The sequence below is a fragment of the Alligator mississippiensis genome, chromosome 5 (genome assembly GCF_030867095.1).
Source record: "Alligator mississippiensis isolate rAllMis1 chromosome 5, rAllMis1, whole genome shotgun sequence".
NCBI classification, from domain to species: domain Eukaryota; kingdom Metazoa; phylum Chordata; order Crocodylia; family Alligatoridae; genus Alligator; species Alligator mississippiensis.
Genome location: NC_081828.1, coordinates 170,200,353 through 170,222,077, shown reverse-complemented (window position 1 = coordinate 170,222,077; position 21,725 = coordinate 170,200,353). Strand labels below are relative to the sequence as shown.

The window sequence follows — 21,725 nt, the reverse complement described above, 5'->3', positions numbered from 1 at the left end:
TACAGGCCAGGAGTAGTGTCATCTGGCCCACAGGTCTGGAAATTTGGCACTGGGGAATGGTAGCATTGACATTGCCACTTCTCCCCTACTGCCTAATGATGTGGTCCCATGTGCTGGATTGGGTTAGCATGGGGCCAGACCAGCAGGCCTGAACTAACATACACGGGGCCATGGCGATAGGCAGTCTAGCACATGCTGGGCCAAGGCAGCAGGTGCAATCTGGCATGTGCAGTGCTGGAGCAGCAGGCACGATCTGGAGTGTGTGGGGCTAGGACAGCAGGCCTGATCCACCATGGGCACAGCCAGGGCTACAGTATCATGCCCAATCTAGGGTGTGGAACTGGGGTCACACGCCAGATTGCACCCATGCCCGAACCCTGCGCTAGGTCTGGCCTACAGACTGACCCCACACCACTCATCTGGCCTGCAACCTGGAAAGGTACCACTGGCTTACAGCTATCATGCTGTTCTTTAAGATCTAATTTCCATCATTATTAGTGAAAAGTTTAACCAAAAAAATGAAATTGTCTTTTCCAGGTTTGGACAGCTTGTTTTAGAAAGGTGGACAGTATGGAAAGATTTATTAACAAGACACCAAATAGTTTTGCTTCACCATCTTGGTGCAGAATTCTGAATCTGTTTTGTATGCTGAAAATGCTAGGCTGTGGGCCTCATTTTAAATTTTCCAAGAAGGAATGTACTAAGGGAAAAATATAATCTGAATTGTGCTTGTCTGAGAGAGATATTTCCTGTACAAATTAGGTTCAACCCCATGCCCAAGAATTCTGTTGGGATCTTCCCATTGACTTCTATGGGCAGTCAGCCTACCCTGTGGAGTAAAGTATTGTAAAAAGAAAGCCTATTCAAAGGGGTAAAAACTTACTTTAAAAGTGGAAGATTAAATTAAATCACCCTGGCCTTCATTATTCTTGCCTATCTTGAACTGTATGAGTTAGATCATTCTATTGTCTGTATCTTGAAGATATACTAAAAGACTGATTAAGTAAATTAACCAAACATTAAGTAATCATAATCTTGTGGAAAATATGGTCTTCATTCCATGCAGGTGAATGATGGTCCTCCTGACTGAAGGCAGCGCTACCCCCTCCACACACAGAGGGATTCGCTTTAAAACAGCATATGGTATTGGCATATCTGCTCTTCACGTAGATTTTACAGGGGGGGTGGGGTGGAAGGTAAGAGTCTCAACACTAGTGGTAGGGCCCTCCAGGCTGTGAACTAACTTAGCAACTTTTGGGGCTGCATTGGATGGCTTCGCAGTCCTGATGATGTGGGCATTGTAGATTTTTTTTGGATGAAACACCTCAGATCTTTGGGCTGGCTGTGTGCTGCCGTGAATGGACCCATGCCCTTTTCAAAGCAAGTGATCTAATTTTATACTTAACCAAATAATCAAATGACTCTATTTTCCTTCAATCAAGATGGCATTCTGAACTACTAGAAAGGGTACTGGATCTGGAATATGCTTCCAGGTCTGCAATTGAATATTTGCATGCCCTGGAGCAAGTCATCCATGTATCTTTCCCATTGCATCCTGTCTTTGTTTATTTAGATTATAAAGCTCTTTAGGGCAGGGATTATTTTGTCCTGGTACAGTTCCTAGTTCGATGGGCCCTTATTACAGGAGGAGCCTCTGAGCCCTCCTCTATTATAAATAATAATTTGTAAAACTAACTATGGTTTTTGAAAGGACAGCCCATCTGCAAAATGCATTTCAAAATACAGAAGAGCAACTGTCCTTCACTGAAAGCAAAATAGAACTGCTAAGCATTTATATTTAAATTAAATGCTTTTATGAGTTCATTGAATGTTATTTAGCAAGTATATTATGGTGAAGCAATATTACTTATTGCCTTAGAATAGAGCTTTTATTACATTTTCATAGTTATTTTTTGAATCAGTTTGGCAGGTAACAAATGAAATCTGCTTGCTAAGGTTAAATTGTTTCCCACTGATACTCAGCCACAGAGATAGAGCAGATGAGACTATGAATGGATATATATATATATATAATATACACACACACACACACTTTGAAATGACAACTTATATGTTTATTCTATTAAAGCTCCTCAGCCAAATTCTAGTCTGAATCAATCCTCTGTGCATCAAAGACTTAACAGGTGTACATATAGATAGAATCTGTCCAGATGTTTTCAACATGGTCAGATTAGGGATGCTCAAAATGATTTGGGGTCAGAATAGCCTGGCTGCAAACCATTGGTCAGAAATCTCAGGCACAAATGACTGTTATAAAACTTTGTTTTTTTTCAGCAAGTCTGCAGGATGAGTTTGTGGTATTTCCAATGCAGTCCGACATGCTGGAGATCTAGTATGAAAGCCAGATCCTGTGAGAGAATAAATAGCAGCTTAGTTTCAGACTAGAGTGGTTTACCTAAAGCTAAGAAAAGATTTTATACGCTTGTGTGTCTCATTATTTCAAATATGTGTCATCTTTATATATGGAAATCCGATATGTCCTGTTTTATCACATTCCCTCTGATGTCAAGCTAGGATAGTTTCCCCCTTTTTCCCTCTTTCTCCTAAAAAGAATAAAGCAAGCAGTAATGCCACCACAATTTTGTTATGATAGTATTACCAGGGTTAGGTTAAAAAATATATAGTGGGTCAGCCACCAGTGTTTGAAGGAATCAGATAGAAGTAAGACACGCCAGTCTATAATTAGCTTCTCAGAACTAAGCAATTTTAGATCACATTGTGCTCAGCTGGGGAGAGCTCCAGAGCTCTTGCCCATATATTTCTTTGCAGCAGCTGAGTACTACTGCAGTCCCTGTAGTTCAGACATTTGTAAAGGTCTTCTGTAGGCTACAAAGATAAAATGCAAACAAATTATAAAACTTTTAGTCAGGTTTTGGTAAAAAATATGCCTGCTAAATACTGTCAGAGTTTATCTACACAGACAAATAATCAGTACTCAACCCATAGTGAACTGCTTTGGGATAACTTAAGCATGAAAAGCCCTGTGTCAAAACTAATTTGTGGAATAGTGAAGAAGCTTTAGACCCCCAATAACCAAACTTATAATGTTGCTTACTTTTGAGCTGGAGTTGCTGAAACAGTGTTCATATATATATTTCCTTCAAGCTTTTCTGTTCTCAGGGAAAACATAACTTTCCAAAGTATAACCTCTTTCAACTTGTGTGTCAGTGCCCTAAGGAGTTTTTTATTCATCTAGATTTTAAATTAATGACCTCATTGATGGCACTAGCAATTGAACCATGGATCTCATGAGCCAAGTACTCACATATTGAATTTGATTAATCCTGCTGGCTATTAATTTTCACTGTTAATTAGGTATGGTACCACTGTAAAGCAATACTAAGATGCGTAAGGCAAAATATCATGAAACTCAATGTCAGCTGTCTACATATGACCCCTGTCCTGCTATTAAACATTCCTTCACTACAACCATTTAGACTGAATCATAAAAATGCCACAGGCCAACTATTTACTTGTAAAAGTCTAGGAATAATTCATTGTAAAGAAATATTTTGCTAGACAAGTATTGCATACAAGTGTGAACACATAACTAGATCTATGATATCTAATAATGCCCTTTTTGGCCTCCCTGTTACTTGGCTTCCTTTTTCAGCATTAAGGAAACAACACGAGGGTTCCTGACATGGGGTTTCCATGGATTTTGACATCTAGACATCAATTGAATATGAATCCACTGACTGGAAAACAAACAAACATACAAAGGAAATATTGACTCCTCAGTTGCATCTTCAGTACTGTGATCCCAGGACAGTTCAGCAAGGTCATTGCACAAACCCTGAAGAGAAATTTTCAAGGGCATCAAATAGAAGTTTGCATGCCCAGCTGTTTTTCAGATTTGATGTACTTTTTGCCTTGAAAAATCTTCTCTACAATAGGCAGCTGTGTGTATGCAGCTGGTAACAGCAGATGTAAATACATAGGCTGTGTTTACATGTTCAAATTATCTGGGAGAATCTTCCCAAGTTTGTTTTCCTGGTAGAAACACGTACCTGGAGACACCTGAACAGACATTTGAATTCTGAGCCATAAGGATCAGAGTAATTGCTGTGCTGATGGTGCATGGCCAGACTCCCCGCCCCCATGTTCCCACCATGTGCACATATTTTGGCATGCTATTCGGGCTCCATCAGTCTGCCTAGAGACAGGTGGAAGCAGTGTGCAGAGCAGCCTTGACTGGCTGACCCAGACTGATCAGGGTCACCCTGTGTCTCCCTGCAGCACAATGTGGGGATTGTGAAGGTGGCATAGTCTGCTCCCTGCTCAGCTGCAACAATCGAGTCAAGCCCAAGTGACACACTGCCTACCAGGGTTGTGGGTGTTGGGAGAAGCAAAGCACCTCGAGGTGCTGAAGTACTATTCTGCAGCCTCTCTCAGAAGGGAAAATGTACCGACATTTGATTTCCTAGGAGAAAGTCTCCTGGGAACTATTTAATCCTGGTTGTTCCTGGGTTATTTTTCTCCCAGAATGCCCATTTTTTCTTTGGGAGAAAAATCCTGAACATCCATACTCTTGTGTTTTCTACTGGGAGAGTAATGAATATCTGTATGTATCAAATATTATTTACAATGTGAATATATGGCTGCACATCTGCTGTGTGCACTTGCTTGCATATGAAGGCTGCATAGTACCTTGACATGAAAAGCTTACATTCCTTCTGTATCAGTGGCCAGTTTAATCTCTGAAAATAACAACTTCAAGATATTTTAGTGCATCTGTGAACAATTCCTTTTCAAGTGGTTTAGTTATATGAATATTTTAATGCTTTTCAATGAAAAAGATGATGTCACAAACAGCAGTAATAAATTACTCCCTTGAAAAATGGGAACTATTTAATTGTATTTATTAATTTAAGAGTTTAACAATGAAGAATTTAAAACTAGATGTGGATAATTAATAATATGTTAATAGAGCACAAAGTTCTGGCACATTAGAGTATTGCTGCCTCCCCAGAACTGTTATATTCTTGGAAAAGTTATAGTCTCTTTCACCTTGATCATACTGAGTATATCTACACATCATTTACTCCGGCCCAAATTTACAATGGTGTAAGCTACCCTGGAGTAAGGGTTTTTGGGCAGATACCTACACGTGTGGATTAGGGAGCAAATGTGCACCAAGTTCCTGCAGCCCTGCGATGAGCCCCTGCTGCTACCGGGGGGAGCTCCAGGCTCCCCCTGGGTGCTAGCCTAGGGTCTGGCAGAGAGCACCAGACCAGGAGATATTTGTCTCCTGGCCCTTAGGGGATGCCTGCTGCTGGGGCAAGGACAATGCCTCCCTATCCCAGCAACAGGGAGCTCCTGGCCCTGGCTAGGGGACCTGGCCCCCTGCCCTGATCTGCTGGTGGGGCAGCTGGCAGCTAACTTGCTGCTAGCTTCCCCACTGGTAGATCGAGACAGGGGGCTGGGACCTACCCCAACCCTGCAGCTGTTTCCAAGCCCCGTGCCTCAATCACCTGATTGGGGCACAGGGTTGGGACCTACCCCTAACCGGGATAGTTCCTGGCCAGCCCCAGGCTGCATGGATAAGTCTGTATATGCAGCCTGGAGCTGGCTGGGGACTGCCCAAAACAGAACAGTCCCCAGTCACCTCCACACTGCACATTCTTCCCCGCACAGCCTGGGGCTGGCTGGGAACTGTCCTGGTCAGGGGCAGGTCTCAGCCAGCTCCAGGCTGGGTGGGGAACTGTCTTCATGCAGAGAGCTCCCAGTTCCTGCTCCGCTATTGCAATTTGTGATTGTGGAGTGAGGGCTGGAGAACTTGTTCCCAGCTCCCACTCCATGATCGTGATTGGGAAGTGGGGTCTGGAAGCTCCCTGCCGGTGGGGCAGAGGAACAATGTCCCCACCTGGGAATGCAGGGCAGGGGTTAGGGAGCACCAAGCTGGATGGGGAACAGCCTCCCGTTCCCCTGACAGCAAGGAGCTCTCAGTATTGGCTCTGTGGTTGTGGGACTTGGGCTGGGAGACCTTTATCTCCCAGCCCAAGCCCAGTGACCATAGGGCTCAGGCTGGAAGATGAGGATCACCCAGCTCTCCACTCCCTGATCATGATGGTGGAGTGGGGGCTGGGAGAGAAGCATCTCCCAGCCCCTGCTTCCTGATTGCGACCTGGGAGCAGGGGGCTTGGGGCTCCTATGGCACAGCCTGCCCTGGCAGCAGGCAGCTCCTGGGGGCAGGGAACTATCTCCCACCACCTGGTGGACAGCTGTCTGGGTGCAGACTTTGCTCCCAGCCAGGCATCTATGCGAGCACTATGGCACTGTTACTATTCCTGAGGAAATTTGCTACTTGCATTTTCAGGTAGCAAATTTACTCGAGATTAGGGAGGTTTACTGCAAAGTAAGCACATACACGTGTATGAGCACATGCCAACTTCACAGTAAACTCTGCTAATGCAAAGTTAAGTGTCTCATGAAGAAATACCCGCTATGTATTTCACTGTGCATTCATGTGTTATATGTAAAGCAGACTACAGTTCAGATTTTGATTAAAATGTTGCTCTGTGGCCTTTCAGCTAAATTCTATTTAATATTCCTTTCTACATGTATGCAGAAAATGGCAAGCCAATATTAATAAAAGAAGGCTTACAGGAGTGTGGAATTAGAGCAATAGATTCTTGACAAAAGTTATTTACCTAGCTAGAGTTTCATTTCAAAGTTAACAGAAGTCTGTAATGGTGGTATAATGCAGTGGCCTTAAAACTCTGCTAGACATTTTTAACCTACTCTTATTTATTCCATGAAAGTTTAATCCCCTGCTGAATGGAACTGGTATGAATTTTCAAAAGTCATAATCCACTGAAGTAAAAAGTCTTTAATGAAGACATAGGCACCAGGCTTCAAGAGTTTAGTTTAAATTCTTTCTGAAAATATAAAACAGAGGGCAGGAGTTAATAGGATATTTCATACAGTTACATTTTAGTCCTTCTCTGAATCTTTATAAATTCACTTATATCTGCACCACTATTGACATTCAGGCTGAAGTTCCCATACTTGTGAAGCAAAAGCTGACAAACTATACTATGGGGATCATTTCTGTATATTGTTGCTCAGTTTGGTCTTCCAGTTTATAGAGTATATGACATGCCTAACACAAAGCCCTCTAAATTGAAAGAGAGATGGCATGATTCACATGCCAAATAGCCTTCTATTCCAACATAATTATATTATTAGGCAAGAAAATGAAAACAAACTACATAGCACAGACATAGCACAGATCTTTGGTCCTGCAGGAGTTTTCCAGCTGTGTTTAGTGGGGACAGAATTTGTCCCATAAATGGAATACTTTAATTCTCTTTACGCAATTTATTCTATACAAAGCAATTATACAGGTGTTTTCACTTAATAACTTTTCTTATGTTATGACACTATAATGCCTTTAATAATCGCATAGAGCCAACTTTCCAGAGGTATAAAGCTGCATAGAGATGTAGATAGGGATTTTCAAAAGTACTTAAGTAGGTTATGCATTTGTTGCCAATTGATTTCAAGGGCTTATCTGCATCGAAAATCTGTTTGAAAATCTGATCTTTTATATATTTGTTTTACAAATCAGTCTATGTTGGAGGCTCAGGAACATTTGCCTTTTTCCATTCTATTAACCCATCGAAATGTCTTTAATTAAATTAAACCAAAATATAACTTAACTTAATCAGGACTGAGTGAACTCTAAAATGAGGCCATTATTACTTTCACTTTGCTAAATAGAAAAACAACAAACCAAGTCTGATTTGAAACTTTAGAATGAGAGATTTCTGACTTGTGGGGGGCAGGGGAACTAAAGGAGTGGAGGGAGGCCGTAGGAGGAAATGTTAGTGTTTGCACTTGGGGTACAAGTTGCATGGCAGTCCAGTGTTATCAACAGGTTTGGAAGAAGTGAGGAATTTGGGCACAGTTAGAACTGGCTGAAAATTCAAATTTTAAAAATCTTTGCAAGCAGAGCAACCTCTGTAGAGCTACTAGCTCCCTCTTGGGCAGGGAAAGATGGGAATGGGGACTTTCTCAGCTGCACTGAGGAATATACACTGCATTGAGCGCAAGGTTGGCCTTCCCTTCCCTAAACAGAGAGAAGGATAGAGGCACACTCTGACTTTGTGAGCCCATGGGAGTAGAACAACGTGCTGTGCAGCCTATATGGGGCTTGTGGCAAGGCCCCAATTTAGTTTTCAGTGAGCAAGACAGAAATCTGTGGATAGCAAGCCCTGAAAAAGTAAAGTAAAAGGTTTAAATTATTTTTAAGGACATCTTCATGGACAACAGAGCACTGCAGGTGCTGCATCATCATATGAGTTGCTAAAAGCTATTAAAATACACGTTAATTTTCAAATACATTTATATAAGACAACTTAAGATATACAGAAAACACTGCAAAACCATAGCTGTTTTAACCTCTTTCTCTAGTTAGAGTTAATTATATCTTCAAACAGAGGAATTTAATCTTTCTTTTCTGGGTTTGGTACCCCAGTCTTTCAGGGATACCAGGTCTCCAATTATTTTGAATGCAAAAACTAACATTACAGGCCTGATCCCCTGCTGATGTAGGTTAGCATTCAGTTGATTTACACTAGTTTACACAAAATAAAAACCTGGTGGCTAGCTTCTGGTCTTGTTTAATCTCAGTTGCCTGAAAGATGGAAATGGTCCAAATGTCATTTCTTTTTCTCCTTTAAGAAGCTGTTTTGAGGAAGCAGAATAGCTACTCAAAAATAAAAATAGGAAAGGAATGCAGGCTTTAACTTACAACTGAATACTGTTGACTGCACAATGCAAGCATACATGCATAATAAGGTTATTACTTAGAATGATTACCTGCAGTAGCAATGTATATCCAGCTAAGAGTAAAGCCTCCTCATGAACATTTTCAAATTTACATCAAAAGAAAAAACTTGAAAAAAAATAACAAAAAACATGGTTTTGGGGGCAGTTCACTATTCTCTCTTACCCTCCAACACCCTTCCCAAACCATCTTATATTACTCACATATTAAAAAATCACATTTTCTACAGAAAACCATTGTCTTATTTTCTTTTTTAAAAATAAGGCCTGGTCAAGGAATCTCTGACATTGTCATTAATGTTCAGACATTGTTATCACTGGATGGAATAACTGCACTTTTTCTACGCACACTAGTTGGCTTGGGGAGCATTCTTTAGTATTGGGTCTGTGAACATTTTCAATTTCTTCCATTCTTTCTTTAAACATGTGCTTTATATTATAATATCCATTTTTCATTAAATCTTGTACTTTCCTCTCCCAGGGCACGTCTATGTATGCATTAATGTGCCTTTGCTACTGCGCCTTAAGTTTAGTATTGCTAATATAAGGTACTATATAAGTGCGCAGTAGTCGGTGCTAATGTGCAGTAGACTAATTTTACTGTGCATTAGCACATTAACATGTTTTTTGCCGTGATGCGCTAATGCACAGTCGACTAATTCTACTGCACATTAGGCCTGTCTCCATGTGCACATTTACTGCTTAGTGACCAAAATTACTGTCCGTTAACTGAAAATTACTGTGCAGTATGAGCAACATCTACATGTGCACAGTGTGCAGTTAATATGGCAGCTTACACTGACTTGATACCATGCAGGTATGAAATTTACACCCGATTAGTTACTGCACAATAATGCACATGTAGACACCTTACTGCACTGTACCAGTGTGTGAGTGCACTGATTTGGGACTATATTTAATCCTAAATCAGCTTGCACACAGCGTTACCGCACTTCAACACCTGCACATGTAGATGCTGGTATAAACTCGCTTCCTGCGCAGTAAGTTACTGTGTAGTAAATCCACATGTAGACACTCCCATTAAGTGTCTCATGTAGACATGCCCACAGTGTATCACATCACAGGAAAAAAACCACCAGGATCTTCCACATCTTCCTTTTCCTTTTCTAAAATCTGTACCATTGACTCAATGCAGTAGTTTTCAACCAGCCTCCTATGGCACCTTGGGGTGCCACGAGATCCTTGTAAGGGTGGCATACAGCCTAGCACTGTTTAGGTGTCTTGACACATGCACATGAGTGACAAGATAAACACAATGATTTCAAATAGGAAAGCATAGTGTAAAAACATTCTGATCTGTTGTGGTCTTTCTGTGTTCCCTGAAACAGAAGAATTTCTCTATAATTTTTCCCTAGTCAAAAAACAAGGGAAAGCTAAAAGTTGTCATTTTTGAGGGGTGCCTTGAGTGTAATAAGTGGTTCCCTGAAGGTAACAAGGTTGAGAACCATTGACTTAATGCTATAAAACAAGAGCTGATGTAAAGGTAGCTAAATAATCCATCTGAGGATAGATTCTAAAGGAGTATTTTTAGTAATCAAATTGACTGTTCTTGGTATAAGAAGGTGCCTTTGGTGTTCTCCCCTGGGTAAGAGAATGGTATAGTAGAAGCATTAATCTGATTGTATATACTAAAAACTGGAACCTTCAGCATATTGTAACTAACTGAAGTAGTTGTCCATGTAGGCCACGTCCAGACAAACATGGATGCTTGGTTCGACCTTGCATCACAGCTACTTGTCCCCAGGGAATGCCCATGTCACGAGTGCTTTGGCACGTGGCAAGTTACCCCAGGGGAGATAGGGGAGGCTGGCCCCAGCAGCCTTACCTGGGGTCCTGAGGGCCTTCTGGGGCTGCAGCAGTGGCAATCCTGCTGGGCCCTGAGATATCCAGGGGTAAAGAAAGAAACGCGGAAAAAAAAGTGGTGCAATACATTAGGGCTGCGTGAAGCTTCAGGCACTGATTCAATCAAAAGGAGATTCAGCCTGATTTGGTGGCCGAATCTCCAAATCTGAATCGAATCAGGAGACCCATTAATCTCTCTGCATTGAATTGGAAGCCTGCGATTCAATTCAGAGAGATTCGGAGAGTTTGGCTATTTGGCCATGTAAATACATACCTCAAAGTACCAGGCATGGCTTGTGAATGATGAGATGGTGGGGTAGATGAAGCGTCCCATGGGAGCATGTGGGGGCCCCCTGCACGCTTGGCAGTGGACTTGGAAGTGGAACAGAAGTACTTCCAGTCCACTTCCAGGTCCGCTGCGGACCACATGGGGAGCCCCTCCTGTGCCATGGCTTGGCGACTGGTGCCTCCTTGGGGGGCACCCAGGGTCCTCCGATAGCTGAGCCAGGGGATGCATGGGGGTGGTCCCCTGTGCACTCTGCAGCAGACCCAGAAGTGGACTGGAAGTACTTCTGGTCCACTTCCAGGTCCATTGCCAAGCACATGGGGGTCCCCCCTGTGCTCCTGTGGGATGCTCCACCCACCCCATCATCTCAGTGTTCATGAGCCATGCCTGATACCTCAAGGTATGTAGAAAAAACATATAAAACATATAAAGCAGTGTCTATGGCTGAATCACTGATTCTCCAAATCAGAACTGAATCTTCAGATCACTGTCTCCTGAGCTGAGCTGAATCTTAATCCAAATAAAATATGGCCTGCTTCGTACATCCCTACAGCACATGCACAGGCAGCTTGTCTGGACACACCCATAATGTGCCATTCAATGAAGCCTGCTTTTGGCCTTTTTGCTGGCTGGATGTTTTCCCCTTGCTTAGGGATAAGTGAAGTACACAGCCCAATGTAGCTATGGAAATGTTGGGGATCTATCTGCTCTTATTTGATGTTCCTGGTCAGTTATGATATTATTTAAATTCAGACTAGAAATACAGGGAGGGTATATTTTAAATGTGCACAGCCAAGACACATACCTATGCAATCTGGCCATGTAAGCAAAGAGGCTTATGAATAAAAAAGCTAAGCCCACTTTATGAAATATTAATGAGCAGGGCCTTTTGTTTAAATGTGTGTTTTTCCTCTGCTTTCACAATATTAATTTGTAATGCCCTCACAAGAGCTCTGTTGTATTTCACTCCATCTGTTATAATCATTTCTTCATCAAATCCCAATGTCGTCCTCTTTGTTTAAATCATAATTTCTATGTAATATAATTGGTCTTGGCATTGGTTTGCGTGGAAACTAGTCGCTGGGTAGTATCTAACAGCAGTATCATATTATTAGTGACATCCAATGTTTCTGTTACCTCCTCTACAACTGAGCTCAGCAAGCTTATCAGGTGTTACTATTACATGGCACCCATTACACAGTATAAATGATGGCTACCCAGTGGGTCTTGGTGAGAATTCTAAGTGTTTTCTCTTCTCTGTATTGAGGGCCATTTACATTGTGTCAATGACTCCTGTGCTAGCATGGTATCTGAGACATCTGGGCATGGAGAGAGTATTCTGTATTTCTCTACACAGTGAATGTGCAGTCACTGAGCTGCCAAATTCCTACTACAAGATGCCAGGCAAAATTAACTTGTTTTTGATTAGTTATTTACCTGAAGAGACAAATTTCCTACCTTGAAGATTAGATTGTTTGTTTACATCTCCATTTGCCCTCAAGTATTCATACATTTAGAGGAATAAATACATAATTTCTAAACTGATACTGTAATTATATGTAATGAACTGCAATAGATCTACAGTAAAATGGAAAGACTCAAGAAATCAAGAGGCATTTTATACCACTTTGAAATATTTTTTAAATTCACCTGATCTCAAGCATGCTCTTAGGCCTAAGGGAGGTGATAGTTCATGTTCATCAGGCATGCCTTTAGAAGAAATCCTTAAGGCTCTGAGATAAATAACCTTTCCCCAGGGAGCCTTAAGTGAGACACTAAGACTCAAGGAAAGCTTCATTAGATGTGTTTAGATGTCACTGTGAAAATGTCTTCATTTTCTAAAAGAAGGCCTTCACAATACTGGAGTGTGCTGTTGAAACTGGATATACAGATTAATTCCTTTGTCTTCTTAATATAGCCTTGGCCTATTGTGTTCAGTGAGAACACTCCCAAAATATAAATATATTGAATAGCAATTTATAATTATTAATGGGAAAAGGGTCTCCAGATGATAGGGTCATTGCACTATGGTATCAGAAATCATGTGAGCTAGAGGAAATACAATGTTTTTTTTCACACAAAAGGCATGAAATCAAGGTTATTAAATTTAGTGCTGGTTTTTCCAGTGACTACAGTGGTTTTAGATTTGGTCTCAAATCTCTTTTTTCCCCTCTTGCTGCTGTTCTCTCATTGGCACTCCCATCATTCCAGTAATTACAAAATGCCAGCAAACATTTTCTTCCGAAGGAAAAAAAAAATCATATCTTTACACCATTAATTGAATGAAATATAGTGAATAAAGGCATTTGGCATTTCATACTTATTGCACTGATTATTGCTGTTTGTAGTATCATAGAGCCTAGACCTCCCTATGAAGATAAGAGTCCCATTTGTACAAACAAATAGTAAGGGGAAAGTGTGTGCCCTAAAAAACTTCTGTTGACAAAAACTTAAATCACAGTATTGGTTTTAGAAAGGTAGTGTACAGGACAGCCCACATATATCTTGATGCTTTTCATACTTGTGAAAGTTTTCTGGGTTTTTTGTAATCCACATTCTAAATACAGGGAATACTATCCTACATTCATCCTGATCCTGAAAAAAATTCACACAGGCTAGTAGCCCCGCTGAGCAACCTTATCTGCAATAGCAGTGAAGAATTCAGTGCAGTAAAATACCAGAACTAGGGGAGCACTTGATATATTAATATGTAGCAGGAAAAAAGTCACCTTCAGTTAAGATTAAATAACAGGTTTGTTGCAGCACACACATTTCTGAACTGTATACATGCTCTAGGAAGAGGGGAAATATCCCTAACAGAATCTGAAATGTTCCATATTTTTGCATTTCATTTGAAATCAGTTCTATTTTCTTGATATTTCTAAACCAAAACCAAACCATGGTCAAGTGAAATACCTTTCACTCAGCAAACTGACAAGGGGCCATGAATTTGCCTGCTTTGTATACATATAATTGCTTACTGAATCGATGCTATAGACATATTATTGTGAAGTCTGGTGAACATGAAAGCAGGCAGGACAAAACTAGACTATTTCATGTAAAACCACCCTTCTCTGCCTTTCATTCAGCTCTGTGAGGCAGCTGCACAATGCATTCTATACTGTACCTGACTGAGAGGATGTATGTATAGTTAACTTGGCATGATATACAGTACTTTAATGGTACATACGAAATAGCCATTGCTTTGACAACAAGAAAAGTCTTTAAATGTATAAATAATCATCATCATAATCCTTTGAACAATGGATTCTTGCACTTTGTTGTTAGCCCCGTGGTACCGATTTTGCACTCATTATTCAAACTATTCTTTCCTGACTACAGAGGGCAGATTCATGTCTGTAATCATGAATGCAACAGTTATCCAAATATAGAATTACAAAAAGAAGGTCTCAGGGCTAAATGCATGACTAGAAGCCCTTCAACAATTCCAAAATCCATTAAAGTAACAATCAATGGCATTTATTAAGTCAGATATGAAACAACATAGTACTTGCATAGAATCTGAAGTTTTCAGTTAAACTTGAGAGCTGTTGGTTTTTAAAACCAACAATTTGTACAGCAAGCATGTAAAAATGTTCATCGCCTCTCCTGGGTGTTTGATTTTATGCAGTCAAAAAAAAAAGTTCTCTTTAAAATGAGCTTCGGGATGTAATATCTTGTTATGGGAGAATTTGTAGCTAAATCTTACAAAATGTAACTCATTGAAACACAAGAAGGAAAAGAAAAAAAAATCAGTCTGTGAGGAGAGTAAAAGATGGCAGTAAGCAATTTTTGTCCTACCTGCAGATTGCAGGTATACTAGATCTGCTAGTTACCTGCTTAAATTCATAGCAGGCTGACAGATTCATACTAGACTGGCACAATTCTCTTTTTAATCACATTTCTCCTTTTATTTTGCTCTCCCTCCCCATATGCCACTGCAAAATTGTGTTCTAAGTCTCTCTCTCTCTCTCCCTGTGACATCTTCATTGCTGCTTCATTAACCAGTGCGCCATCAGTGCATTTCATTATAGCCGCTCCCCTGGCTTACTGTGCTGATGCTAAGACACAGATACAAACCAGCTATCAAATGCTAAGCTGTTTATCCTTCCTTCCATTCAGACAAAGGGAAAATCATCCTTTGGGCAAAATCTTAAATAAAGTCCATATTTTATTTATTCCTATCTACCCACCAAACTGAAAGGCACTAGAGCTATTCAGTTAGGAATATGACTGATTAATTTTTTTAAAGGAAGGTTGCAAATGTACCTGGCATCTCTTCAAGATGTGCCTATGATAGCTTCCATATAGCACATTTAGGAGAGGGGGACACAATTCAATTGCCCTTGAAATAGTATACAAGCTCGTGAGCAAGATGGTTCAAATTCCCTGATTATCAGGAAAAGGAAAAAACATTGTTATGTTTGATATCTTTCCTTACAAATTTCTATATTGCATCTAGAGAAAAGATTCATATTAAACATGGTTACTTGCTTCCCTGGAATTTCATGGGGTGGGTTTATATACAATTCATTTTTGTTTAAGTGAAGAGACGCCTATAATTGCATAAAGAACATAAATGGCACTGGAACTTTGTTGTTATGAAACTACCAGGTCTATTGCTTAGCCACAAAATACAAGAGCTGATAGCCTACTTCACCTACCTTTCAGAAACCAGGAACACGTGTGCTGTATTTTTAAAGGAAAAATGGAAAATGAATGTGACTTCTTGCACTGGCACTGAGTTTTGTGCAGAATTGACACAAAGTTTATGGCTTCCTCATAATTTCAGTCCAAGGTTTTCATTAGTTTATTTTATCTCTCTCTAATTCTGAACTCCTATCTCTTTGATCTTGCATTTTTTATCATTAATTTTACATATATAGCCTCACTTCTGCACATTCTGATGTGATCTTCACTTTAGGAGTCAAACACTCAATTGGATTTCTAGCCTGTATAATTCACTTTGGCCCTAGGGGATCACACATTATACCAGAAATGGACCCAGCATTACATATTCCCTTTCTGAAGCAGAAGTTGGAACAGGAAGACAGTCATGTATGCAGGGATGGTACAACAACACACTTGCTGCAAATAGCATAGGGATCAAAGACATGGTTAAGCCTTTTTCTAAGTATATTCTATTATTTAAATTGTGGTTTGGTCAATGGGCTTCATGAAGGATAATAGATCTAACCTAATTAAGGAAATTTGCACTGGTATAACTACATTTATACAGGTTCAAAGGCCCAGTGTAGACTTACTGTACCACCAAGATGCATATTGACAGTGGAGGTTGGCAGTAGCAACGATAGACTGTAATTAATTTCCTTAGTGCAAAAAACCCCAAACCCAACCTCAATTCTGTTTGAGACAACCAGTGTGTGTGGCAAACAAAACTGAAAGAGGGACATAGGCGAAATGAATGGAAAATAAGAACACATGGTCATACACATTAATGATTGTATAACCCATTGGGTGAGGTTCCAAGTCAGCCTTTTTTTCTTTCATTTTTTTTTTTTTACATAAAACAATAGGTTATCCTCAAATGATTCTTTGCCAAAAATTAGCTGCTATGAGTTTTTGAATTACAGGTTTTGAGTTACAGTATGAATTGAACTTCTGGATTAATTATAATTAAAGGTGTTGCTTATTAGTGAGAAGAGCCTCCCTGGAAATTGCACGCCAATAGTCTGTCTGTTCTGTTTTATCCGAGTATAGAGAATAATTTAAACTTTGTTTTGAAAATCATTTTTAGCTCTGTTTATTTTTGAATTCCAGTCTCTAATATCAGATGAGAACAATAGGCTTTGTAGGCATGTTTGTATATAAGTATCTCAGTGTGTCCTTTCTTTTTTCAGGTTACGTGTGCAAATTTAACAAATGGCGGAAAATCAGAACTTCTAAAATCAGGAAGCTCCAAATCCACACTAAAGCACATATGGACAGAAAGCAGCAAAGACTTGTCCATCAGCCGGCTGCTGTCACAGACTTTTCGTGGCAAGGAAAATGATACAGATTTGGACCTGCGATATGATGCCCCAGAAACATATTCTGAGCAAGATCTCTGGGACTGGCTGAGGAACTCCACAGACCTTCAAGAGCCTCGGCCCAGAGCAAAGAGACGGCCCATTGTCAAGACTGGGAAATTTAAGAAAATGTTTGGCTGGGGTGATTTTCATTCCAACATCAAGACTGTGAAGCTAAACCTGTTAATAACTGGAAAAATCGTTGACCATGGCAATGGGACGTTTAGTGTTTACTTCAGGCATAATTCCACTGGTCAAGGGAATGTATCTGTGAGCCTAGTGCCCCCTACCAAAATAGTGGAATTTGACTTGGCACAACAGACAGTGATTGATGCCAAAGATTCCAAGTCCTTTAACTGTCGCATCGAATACGAAAAGGTTGACAAGGCTACCAAGAACACACTCTGCAACTATGACCCTTCAAAAACATGTTATCAGGAGCAGACCCAGAGTCATGTGTCATGGCTCTGCTCCAAGCCCTTTAAAGTAATCTGTATTTACATTTCCTTTTATAGTACAGATTATAAACTAGTACAGAAGGTGTGTCCTGATTATAACTACCACAGCGACACACCCTACTTCCCTTCAGGTTGAGGATGAACATGTGTCTGAGACTGAACCCGGAGGAATAAAAGAGGTCATATGACAGGGCTGTTACCTCAAAGAAGGAGGCCACATCTATTGCCTGGAATGTGTCTACACTCTACTGCTGATGTCAAATGGCTGCAAATATGTTAGTGGAAAACAATCTAAAGTAATTTCTGCCCAGTCAGCTCCATGTTATCAGTCTAGTTGTAAATCACTATGGATTTGAAATAAAACCACACACACGCACAGACACACACTCTTTTCAGCTTGCATCTATTGAGATTCCCGTTAAGAGGGCTTTCATTGTTTGATACATAATGTTTCAGGATAACCTATCATCAAGCAAAAAGGATTAACTAGACAGTGAATGGTTTCTAACACAGACTGTTATGGAAATCTTTAAAGTCTTGAATACATGCCAATCAATAATCCCCACTCGTGCATTCTGCCGCTTGGAGTAGCTGTACTGGTAAATAATACTGTAGGAGTAAATGCTTGTTAAAATGGGAAAAAATGTGTGTCTAGAGCTCAGTATTCCATTTTATATGAACACAACAAAGCGTAGTGACTTTTTCCAGCATATAGTAGGCACATTCAAGGTGGTGTTAGGTGGCTCTTTTTTCTGTGGAGGGAGCCTGTTTCTAGTAAAGATGAGCAAACATTTGGAATTTACATGTGGGCAGATAACCTTGTTTCAAATTTCTTTACTGACCATTTAAAGATGGAGGCAGGGAGACCAGCTAAGCTACTGAAACTCTTCAACTATGCTGTAAGGAGGAAAATACCTGATAGACAACATGTAAGTTATAAGTGGCTGTCTTATCTTTATTACAAATATTGTAACAAATTCAATATCCTAGTCTTCATTTGTATGAATGGTTTGTATTGTACATAGTTTAACCAGTGTTATTTGAGCTGCTTATTAATATTAACTTGTAATTGTCTCTCTGCTTGTTATTGGTTAAAAACAATCAAGGAAATGAGGAACCCATTTTATCAATGTAGCTGTAAACTCCATTAAAAGACAGAATTATGTACAAAGCATTTATTCAGCTAAAGTATTGTTGAAAGCTATACATATACAACATTACAGTCTGTCTGTATTTAGATATTTTATTTCCAGACAAAAGAAAATGAACTGTACATAAAAATAAAAACCTTAAAGTTGAGTTTCAATATGTACTGTGTAGATGGTAGTTTAAGTAGCTCTGACAAGAAGACCGTGCTCAAACTTTGTCATGATATTCAACTTTTTGTCTTCACATTTATGTCAAACAATCTCTGTTTCCATTCCTGTAAGGTATTCCACAAAAGTAGACCATTATATCTCATAGGGCCTTGTTGACTCTGTTTGGGAGTACCTTCTCAAAGAACAAAGTAATTAATCATTATAAGTGACAGCAAATGACCAATTTAAGAATGGAAAAAGTTGTTCTCTCCCTTTGTGAGTATATAGGTTTGCCTTACTTCTAGCCTGCTCCAGGTCATAGGCTCCTTTTTATGTAATGAAAGTTTTCTTCCTCAAACAGAAAAGAGATCATTATATTTCTGTTATGTGGATACTGTTACATCCTACCCCCAGCACTCTGGTATTCAATCACAAGGGATTCAGTGGTCTGCCTATACCTAGTTGAATGCTGTTCCCCTCAACATTTTTTTTTGTTTTTCTTTGGATTATGATTCCTGCAAATCTACTCCCCCCTGTCTCTGCCTCTCCCTCCATTCTGTCTTTCTTTTCTATATCCCTCCAGAAGACATGAATTCAGACAAAGGTTAGCCTCCAAGCTCATCAAAGCCCAAACATGCACTTCTCTAGCATTATGCTCCCTAAAGTAAGAAATGAGAGAGCACATTTCCAATCCTGGATCTTCCATGTTGAATTACACAGGAATTAAGTAAAAGCCATGGTGAATTGTGCAGGTATTAAGCAATAATTCACCCTCTTTCAGCTCAACCCTTTTTTTTAAAGACCAGAATGAAAAAAACCCAATGAACAACAAGTAAATATTTCTCCCCTTGACCTTTGAGCAGAGGAGAGCTCTCTTTAGTATCATGTCTCTAGTTATTTGCAGCCAACATGGTGGTGGAAATAATTCCTTTATTATATAAGACACTTTCTTGGACAATTTTATCCTGATCTGTGACGATTGGATGGTTTTCACAAAGAGAGAGGCCAAGCCACAAAGTTCAGGTTCTGATTCAGATTTCTGCAAAGTGAAAGAATTTGGGTGATAATTTTTGCTGGTGTCCTATCTCCTAGAGGAATTATGAATATAATGTTAGTGTTTCATAGCTTGTGCTTCATGGAAATAATCCATGCTAAGGACTAGCGATGAAATCCTCTCTCCTCTGAAGTCAGAGCTTGGCCGTTGGATTTAAAAAGGAGTCATGATTTCAAATTTAGGGTTGCGTTTAGGCATTAAGCATCATGCGTAGCAATTTATATTCATGCAGAGATAGTGAAAAATGCTACAAGTGGTAGTATTTTCTTTAATCTATTTTGTAAATCTACCACCATTTGCAATTATCCCTTGAATTTATTTTTAAACTTTCTAATTTATGCAATATATATGCTTACTAACTATATGTTAACAGTATGACCACAACTGATATGAAACAAAAAAATCAATCAATATGCAATGGTTCATCTCCTTTCAACAATGAGGCTTTGTATCTTTTGCTGCTTCTGTCACCATAATAATATTTTCCTTAATCCTATTTGAATTGATTGCTGTTTTCATAACCATGCTTAACTTTGGACTTGGAAGAGTCCTTTCTTGTTGTACTAGATGGGAGTTAGTGGTCTGAGTATAGAATATAATATGGTATATTGCTGGTATGCCAAGTTTCATTACTAGAATATCCTAGGGAAAGACTGTATGTGTGGTAGCTTTGTTGAAATATGGTTTTAGTTTTCCCATGTGAAAAGTGAATCTAATGAATATAAATACATTTTACTCAGTTAATGCATTGTGCTTCTTGGTAACTGGGTCTGAAAGTCATCAGTGCTTCAGTGGGTTGCAAACCAGGCAAATGTAGCAGCTGTAAATCACTTACCTTGGGCATTCAGAAGATTTGAAGTCCTAAGGTGATATTTTGGAGTTGGCGGGAAAGGGAGGGAAATGCTCAGTTTTAAATAAATCAGGATACTGTGGGGTTTAAAAAAAGGAAAACAAACTTTTAAACTTTTTTTGAATTTTTATTTTTTCAAGAATGTTTTACATTTTAAAATATTATTTTAGCATGTATGCAAAAGACTGTTCAGTAATGGGGTACTGTAGGCCAGTATACTTAATGATGATCAGCTATTGTTGCAAAGTAACAAAAATGACATCAAATGGTTTGATGCACAACATCTCTATATTATTATAATATCTAAGGTGGCCAAGCACTATTTGCACCAGAGCAGATAGTCACATACTAAGTAATGAACTGGATGAATCCATGCCAGGACACTTTCATTCAGCTGTGTAGAGAAAGGGAGGAGAGATACAAAGAAACAATATCCTTGGATCGCAAACTTGTAAAAGGAAAAATCTTCAGTTTGGATTTTCACCAGTCTAGCTCAGAAGCAGAATATTCATCTTCCGTGCTTGTGAAGACTTCACTTGTTCTGCTTGCTGTAAGATAGCACTATCCCTTCCCAAATCACATGGATCATAAAGTAAACTAGTAATGCTAAATGATGAGCTGTTCCATGAACTTTATTTGTGCAGTTCCAAACTGTTGGAACAGAGTGGGATTTACTTACCATGAGCTGAGAAAAAGGTAAACCTCCATTTTCAGTAGAACAGAATGGAAGGCTCAGAATAAATACACACTGGTACACATTTTTAAGAAACATTCCCGCAAAATGTTTTACTTTGAAAATGCTTCTGTAATATTATTGCTGGATCCTCAGGGATTTTCAATCAGAATTCTATACTATAACGGTGTCCTCCCGGAATCCCAAATTATTAAGACGACAACATGCATGACGACTATGGAGGCCAGTGTGGATTTGCAATGGAACTTTTGTTTTACTTGAACAACTAACAATAAAGGGACAAAAAATGAAAAGTGTCATATTTTAGTATCTTTTTCTGAAGGCTAGTGCCTCACCAACTAGTACCCAACTACAACTTCAGCATTGCATGCAACCTCCA

General features: G+C 39.6%; 1 protein-coding gene across 2 annotated transcripts in view; it reads left to right on the top strand.

The window, feature by feature from the left end:
* Positions 1-18,756, top strand: part of NXPH1 (neurexophilin 1) — a 217,536-nt gene extending 198,780 nt beyond the window's left edge. For both annotated transcript variants that reach the window (XM_019498117.2, XM_019498119.2), the window contains one exon: positions 16,825-18,756. In XM_019498117.2, the coding sequence (XP_019353662.1) occupies positions 16,825-17,586 (762 nt within the window). In that variant the 3' untranslated portion in view covers positions 17,587-18,756. The remainder of the gene's footprint in view (positions 1-16,824) is intronic.
* The last annotated feature ends 2,969 nt before the right edge of the window (positions 18,757-21,725 follow it).